Here is an 8307-nt window from a genome sequence, read left to right as displayed (position 1 = left end):
CCCTGCTCTAAGTTTATCTCAACACCTGCCTCAAACCCCTTGCCTAGCCTGGTACAGTACTGAAAACCCAGGTGGGCACAGCTGGGTAAAGTCAGGCCCACCCAGCCTTCTCACCGAAGTCTCGGTAATGCAAGGCAGATCAACCTGCTCACCCACAATCAAGTCATGGATGAGTATGGACTGATCTGGCATTCAGCAACAGCAGCACCAGACCAGGGGGCTCAGCAGATATTCTACCAATAACTGATGGTGGAGTGAAAGAGCTGGAACAAGTAATTGAGACCAAGCAACTAAGCCTCCACCCCCAATGTTGTTCAGCCTCCACCACTACAACTGTGCCCTTGCCCGCCCACCACCACTGGAATTAGGGCAGCATCTCAACCACTCCCTGCTACCTGCTCACCCAGAAGCATTAAAGCACCACCATTCACCCCATATGCAGCTAGGGGATTGGACCACAGAATAGGAAACTAAGGTCCTGTACTATACGTGCCCCACACTGTAAGTAGATGCTAAATCTCCTGAAGCTTAAAATGAATTTCAAACCAGACTACATTTACTTTTTGTCTACTTTAAATGTTACTGTTACAACTCTCATTGAACTACTGCAAATGACTAATATTGGTTCACTGAATAGAACACAGAAGAAGGAAAAGCTGAATATGAACACAAAAATGCCAGGCAATCACACATGACCAGTTAAATGGGAAAAAAACCATTCTACAAACCTTTTTCTCTAAATGGAAGTTAAATTTCTGCGCATTTAACTGATAAAAATTAAAGACACTATTATTTCTCCTCTTTACTTACTGTGATTGCAGTTTACAGTAAGTTCTCAAAAATAATGACCAGGCTATCAAACAATTAAATTATGAAATAAATGATGAGTGAGCAATGCATGCCTGAAGTGCAAGAGATGGATTTTATTGTATGCTCATTACAATGAGTAATAATAATCTTGCATAACAGTGACAATCTTATTTTACAGAGTGTACATCATTTTTTTACAGCCACATAAAACACAAGTAGTTTTCTAAGGTTTCCCAAACTTAACTTTCTGAAGTTTAGAAATATAAAAGAAATTGGTTCTCAAGGAACGGATTCTCATCTGATGGAAAAACCAAGTATGAATATTTTCTGAAACACAAAGCCATAAAATAGTAGCATGAAGTAAAGTTACAATTTATCATGTGAACAGCTGTGTAAAAACATGAAGCAACTTTAAAAAGTTTTTTAAAAGTACACATTATATGCATAACATTTATGAAGTTTTTAGTTATTAAATTGTCCTAGACCAGCTTGTTATACTAAGCGCCATTTTGATTTGCACCATGCTAACACAAAGCATTGTTTAAAGGGATGCATATTTCAAATGTATACACTGTAAACTGAAGATCCACCTCCAAACTCCAGCGGTAGCATAATGTCCTGGTTAACTACTGCATATATAACTTTATTACAGATTGAAAATGCATGTTTATAATATGTTATATGTTTCACATGAATTGATTAAAAGGTGCAACTTTCATTTCTATACTGAAACATTTTTTATTAGCACGAAAACACCACAGTAGTCCTACCTTGCCAGGAACATTGCCCCATAAAATTCTCTAGGTATTTCTAACTACTGCAGTATTGATATTCATTTTGTTTATTATTTTTTAGGGAATATAATAAGGAAGCAAAAAAAAAGAAGTGTGAAACCTTAGCACCAACAGCCGCATCTAGCTATTTGTTTTCCTTTTTTAAAATAATAATAATTTTATAATAATTATGTTGGTCAAAAGGTACTTTTTGTTATATGTGCCATACTGAACATTCGACTGCATTTTTCACGTAAGAAGGGAAATTATATACATACACATCTTTAACCTTAGCACCAAACAATACCTTTTGAGCTCAAAAACAATGTTGTATTTTTAACATCACATCCTACAATAAAATGGGCTAGAAGTTCTGGGGAAACATTTAAATATTGCTCATTGAACTTAAATAAATAACAGAAACAATGTTTCCTGATGAAATGTGTGTTTGCTTTAAAAATGAAAAAAGACAGATCTCAAAATTTGACTTAATTCCTGAATACTATTTCTCAGCACAATTTAAAAATGTAATGACAAAGTACTGACTTCTATATAGTGTCACTGTTCAAAAAATGCATGTTAGATTTGCCTTAACATACATTTTTAAAGAACTCCATCCCTGATTTTCATTAAGGATTTAAATTGCATTGTTGGTAAAGGGCTAAGATAATTGACTTAAAATATTTTCTTTAGCTTAGTTATGTATAATACTTGAAACAGAATACATTCAGTCTCTTTCTACATCTTTTTAAACGTTCATCTCTTTGCATTTTACAGTGTTCTTTAGGTTCTGATGAGCAACTATCATAGAGCTATGAGATCCCCTGTCAAACCCTAATAATTTAAAAGACTTATAATACAAATAATGTAAAGTTATGATTTAATATCAAACTTTGAAAAGAGGAGAAACAGTTCATGAGAATTTTGTTCCCCAATTATGATGTCACAGTTTCTAAACTGCTTTCTTCTATAGCTCATATATTATATTAAGGCCTCTTTGTGATGCCTCATTATATGCTGCTTTTTCTCTGATGGTCTACGGAATCCCTTTTTGCAGTACTCACACCTGTGCGGATAGTCTTTTGTGTGTATTGATATGACATGCCGCTTGAAGCCTGATGCATCTGTAGTGCTGTACTCACAATATTGGCATTGGTAGACTTTTCTTCCACTGTGGGTCTTCATATGCTTCTTCAGTTCAGTGTGTTGCCTAAATCCTTTCTTGCATCTTTTGCATTTGAAAGGCAGGTCCTTAGTGTGAACTGAGAGGATATGTCCACTAAGTACAAAAGGATCTGAAGTCTTAAAGTTACAGTGCCTACACTGATGTATCTTTTTACCTTTATGTGTTTCACTGTGCTTTTTGAGCTCTGATGGACGGTGGAAACCTTTTTCACACACCTCACATTTGTGAGGAAAGTCCTTTGTGTGAACAGATATTATATGTCGTTTCAGGTCACTCGAGTTGGTGCTCTTGTGGTCACAATGTGGGCACAGATGAGTCTTATGCCCTTGAAACAACTCTGTGTGCTGCTGGAGTTCTTTCTCATCTGTGAATGTCTGTGGACAATGTTCACACTTAAAGGGCAGGTCAGTACCATGCTTGGTTTTGATGTGTGTCTTCAGATTGGACTGATCAGCACAACGGAAGGCACAATGCTGGCACTGGTAAGGCTTCTCCCCTGTGTGGGTCCTCATATGCTTTTTGAGCTCAGAAGGATGTCGGAAACCTTTTCCACACTCAACACAAACATGAGGGAAGTTCTTGCTGTGGACCGCAAGCAGATGTCTATTAAGCAGTCCTTGCTCTGCAGTCTCATAGTCACAATATTTGCACTTGTGCAATTTAGGTTCCTTATCTCTTAAGATCAATTTATTTGAACTCAGTGGGCTTGCTTCACTGTATCGCCTGGTGTACTCTGTGAATTCGTGTGTTTTGTCAACTCTGTTGATAAGCTTATGGCTTTCCAAATGATTATGAAAGCTTACTTTCTTGTTAGTTGTAAAATCACAATCTGTGCATTGGTACTTCTTCTTAATCATGTGATCTGGGTGGTTTTTCATATGCCTTTTCAAGAATCCCCTGGATTTAAATTTTTTTCCACATATATGACAAGGGTAGACAGTTAAGGGCTGTCCATCAGGACCTATTATAACAGCTGTTTTAAATAAACATAAAATATCATGAAATAAATTGTAACAAGAAAAAGAATAATTCTGACATCAGTCAAACACAACACAATATCATAAAAAATAGTGAGCAGAGCAATCCAAAAGTGGGAGTGGAGAGAGAACTAAAGGCAGATTAACAACTTTTCCTATGACCCACCAGGCTCAGGCCAGCAGGGCAAAAAGTGTGGAGGAGGGCAGGGCTGCATTTTGCCTTTTATAAATTTTTCCTTTCCTGTTATCATTTTTTATTTCTTTTAAAAAGTTACCTTCCCATTTACAGTGGAACCTTGGTTGCCGAACGTAATCCGTTCTAGAAGACCATTTGACTTCCGAAACGTTAGACAACCAACGCGCAATGGGAGGTCGGCAAAATCCATTGAAAAAATGGAGAAACAAGCCTCGGAAGCCATTTGACTTCCGAGGCACGTTAGAAAACAGAAGCATTCACTTCCAGGTTGTCGGTGTTAAAAAGCCTAAATGTTCGACTTCCAAAGCGTTCGACAACCAAGGTTCCACTGTATTCCAAATGGAGGGAAATAAACAATGCCAGCTACAGGGTTAGCATAGTTTCCCCCCAATTCTGGGGACATGTCAGTGCAGTGGGAGGGGGATGGATTCTATGGATCCAGTTTCAGCACATTATTGGAATGCCTCCTTTTTACTCTCTCCAAAATCTCTACTCTAACACTGCAAATCGTTATGCAGCCTCAAAGAAGAGGCATACAAGGCCAGACCTTCCTCTTACAGTCTTTTCAGTTTAGCAACTTAGCAACTTTCTAGTGTGACAAGTTCAAAACACTTGTCAATGGTATTTTGGCTAACAACTCCTCATCCAATACCAGAAAGCAACTATTATATATGGATTGCTTTGAGAGACAATTTACTATCCCAAGCCAAGTTCCAATGTACCTCAGGGTAGTTCCAAAATAAAAACATATATGGTGTCAGGCTTCCATGAATCAGTTTTTGTTTGAAAAATGGCATGGGACAGTTTTACCCCAACACTTTAGGTTAGCAGGAACAATAAGCTTCCAAATATGGGATATTTTATTCCCCCTGGTGTTTGGAAACACACACACACGGTATGTGTACTGTACTTATATCAGTTTTCCTGGATAGTTTTTGTTTGAAAACTTTTACTCCAGTATTTCACACTGGCTGGAATAAAAAAGGACCTCTATTGCAAAATTCAGTCATTTTCTTTGGATATTTTTATTCCCCAATACTTTTTTATTTTTGTTTTCAGACAGAAAACTGTAAATGGTAAGTGACTGAATTATGAGAATATTCTCTACTGCTGTGTAGGTGACAATGCACCACAAGGACTACATTGTAGTCTTATTTCTATATAAATTCTGCAAACAAAATAAACCTGGGTGGGGATTCTTTTCCTCTTGCTGATTGGTAAAAGATTTCAAATTACAATTTCTGCTAGCTGTTTTATGTGTACAAACCCACAATGCAACACACTAAAGAACAATATCTTATAAATTATCTTTTTGCCATTTCCAACCCATGTCCCTCCTACTATGTTAATGTAACAAGAACTTAGCTACTACATGAATACTACATGAAATTGCAGTATAAATAAGTCAGGAAATACTCTTCTGACAGTGCAGATAATAAAATAAGAGAAAATTGGACAAAATTTTATTGTAGTTTTCTCTTTAAACAAACCACCCTCCTAATGATGTAAGAATGTGGCAATAACTACTCTTTTTTATTCTAATTTAATAATGTTAAAAGCTACAGGTAAGTAGTTAAATTCTAGCCAAGAAAGTAATTTTACCTGTTTGCCACTGCCTTGCTTCCCCTCTCCTCCTTTTTTTGGCTTTCTGTTTAAGAAGTCTGTTTGTGCTAATGCTATCACAGATTTGCAGGTATTGTGTTGCATTACCATTTTTGCTTTCTAATCTTGCATCCAAGTTGGGTCCTGATATGAAAGACCAGATACGCATCACAATGTTGCAAGTAGCTTCCTTGTAGGAGCTTATTTTGAAAACTGAAGCTGTTTAGCGAAAGAACCAGCCGCTGCAATTGTGTTTGCACTGAGAGTGAGACAATGAGATTCTGCTTCGTAATAAGATGCTAGAAGCACTCGCCGGAAATAGCTACATACATTGTTTAATATAACACATAGAAAGCAATTATTTGCTTTTGTTTCTATTCATCTTACAGAAGCCATTCTGGAGTCAGCTGAAGAGCAGGGAAAATATTTTGAGTTAATCAATCAAATAAATAAATAAATAAATAAATGCTGTCAGCTAATATGATTCTCATATATGAGTCTATGTATATTCAGGCTGCAACCATATGCACATTACTTGAAATAACCCCCAATGAACTCAGTGGGACTTATTTTTCAGTAAACACGCTTAAGTAAACATGTCCAAAAGCACTCCTATAATGAAAGATTCACTGGTTCCAGAACTGATAGGGGAGAAAGGAACAAAAATTGTCCCATCAAAGAACCTCATACACAGCTCTCTGCTCCAACTTAGTTTCCCTTCCCAAATTCCTTCCTGCTTCCTTTAGATTCTTGATAGAGACTTTCACCCAAATGAAGCAGAGGTGAAGAGGGTTTATTTTGGTAATGTCACAGCTGTGGTAACAACGGCTGCAGCTATGGACAGCCCTACCCAAATAACTGATTAATATCATACTGTAATGTTGCTTTCTTTTACATTTATCTGCTATTCTAACATTCATGCGCTGATTCTTATTAAACTGCTGATGGAGCCTAAATGTAGTTAAGAACTGCTTTGCAATACTAGACATATAAGCAAGTCTTCATCTACTCACCTGGTGTTTGACAGTCTTCATACCTCCGGGGAAGTCTTCTATCATCTCCTAGGGGAAAAGGTTAGCCTTTAAATGTTTGTGTGAAACTATTTTTAAAAATAACATTTGCCACGTAAGCAGAGTTCACAGCATTAACAGTACTGTCACACCATTCAGCAACAACAAGCCTCATATGTATGAATGAGATTGGATCTACACTGAGTCTGACCTCTTGTCCATTTATTCCAGTTCTGTTGATGACAGTAGCTTGCCAAGATTTTAGACAATTGTCTTTTTCAGCAGCATCTACCTGAGAACCTTACTAAATGGAAATGCTGTGGATTGAACCAGAGACCTTCTAAAAGCAATGTATATGCTCTACCATTCAGCTATTGCCCATATATATATGTGTATACACACATACACAGCACACACACACACACAGAGAAAGAGAGAGAGAGAGAGAGATTATTTGGCCAACCGTCTCTCGACCCTGCACTATAACACTTGATCAGGGACAGCCTGTCCAAGAGGCACAGTAAGGCCATCACCTCAAACAGCAGGTTGCAGACAGCTGGGAAGGATGGTAGATCTGGCCTCCAAGGAGTGTGCTGCTCGCCACCTCCTGCACTTGTTGGCCACCTCCACTGAGCACAACATGCTACCCATTCCCACCATCATGCACTGCCTGCCGCTTCCCACCCCTCTCCAGCCTCCTTTTACTCTACCTCCTGCACTTGTTGGCCACCTCCACTGAGCACAACATGCTACCCATTCCCACCATCATGCACTGCCTGCCGCTTCCCACCCCTCTCCAGCCTCCTTTTACTCTCAGGCCACCTCCAGCTGGCTCAGACAGTGGCAGCAGCTGCAGATGTGGTGGCAGTGGGGAGCTGTGGCAGCAGAGCATCATTTTAAGTTTTGCCTCAAGTGGCCAAGCATCCTGAGCCAGCCCTGCCTTTATACCAGTGAAAAGGAACAGATAAGGGTATATATGGAAGCAGGAACTAAATGGAATAAGGGAAGTAGAAAGGAAGTTTTAAAATTATGCTGTGTGCTTTTGGTCAGCCACTTATGAGACAGGATGGAAGATACAGCAGCAGCAGCAGCAGCATACGGTATATTGTCTGCTTAAAATGGGAAATGCCGACAGTTAAAAGAACAAAAGGGCAAAATACAATAGCTTCTTCTACAATAACCATGGCAACTGTGGTGATGGTATTTGTAGACACCTGCTTTTATACACTGGTCAGATAGCATATGACCTGATCACACTTGCAACAACAGCTAAATTTGCCATCTAGCAGCAGAGGTTCTTTTAAATGAAATATAATTTTTATTTTATTCTGCAGGTTTGTTTCAAATGCTTTTCTAATTTCATCAGGTGAGATCAACTATTTCTGAGGAAAGAAGAATAGGTGGAACAGGAGTTGCCTCAGAGGAGGAGTACTTGGAGTCCAAGTGTAGGTGGGCTGGCAACTTTCTGTAATTATAAACAGAATATACAACTAAGTGCTTGAAAACGCATTTTTTGAGCAAGACTTTGCACCTCCCTTAGTAACAGTAAGTATTAAACTACAAAACATCATTTTGAAGGTATTATTTCAACCCATATATGAACTGGAAAAGGTAGAAAGCATTCTGGAGCCTTTAAAACATGGGTCGACAAACTAAGGTCCGCGGGCCAGATCAGGCCCAATTGCCTTCTAGATCCAGCCCACGGACGGTCTGGGAATTGCCGAGTGGTTTGCCAGTGCGCATGTTCTTTCCC

General features: G+C 38.6%; 1 protein-coding gene across 8 annotated transcripts in view; it reads right to left on the bottom strand.

Moving 5' to 3' along the window:
• Nucleotides 1-903: 903 nt before the first annotated feature.
• LOC128405953 (zinc finger protein 711-like) overlaps nucleotides 904-8307 on the bottom strand; it is a 57653-nt gene continuing 50249 nt past the window's right edge. For 5 of the 8 annotated variants that reach the window (XM_053373004.1, XM_053373006.1, XM_053373007.1 and 2 more), the window contains 3 exons: nucleotides 6558-6605; nucleotides 5545-5688; nucleotides 1048-3742 (listed from right to left, as the gene is read on the bottom strand). In XM_053373004.1, the coding sequence (XP_053228979.1) occupies nucleotides 2565-3742; nucleotides 5545-5688; nucleotides 6558-6605 (1370 nt within the window). In that variant the 3' untranslated portion in view covers nucleotides 1048-2564. Of the gene's footprint in view, nucleotides 3743-5544; nucleotides 5689-6557; nucleotides 6606-8307 lie in introns of all 8 variants that reach the window. The other 3 variants (XM_053373010.1, XM_053373005.1, XM_053373011.1) reach the window with 3 other exon arrangements.

The sequence above is a fragment of the Podarcis raffonei genome, chromosome W (assembly GCF_027172205.1).
Source record: "Podarcis raffonei isolate rPodRaf1 chromosome W, rPodRaf1.pri, whole genome shotgun sequence".
NCBI classification, from domain to species: domain Eukaryota; kingdom Metazoa; phylum Chordata; class Lepidosauria; order Squamata; family Lacertidae; genus Podarcis; species Podarcis raffonei.
Note: the sequence above shows the minus strand (reverse complement) of the source record. Positions and strands in the feature narration are given on the sequence as shown.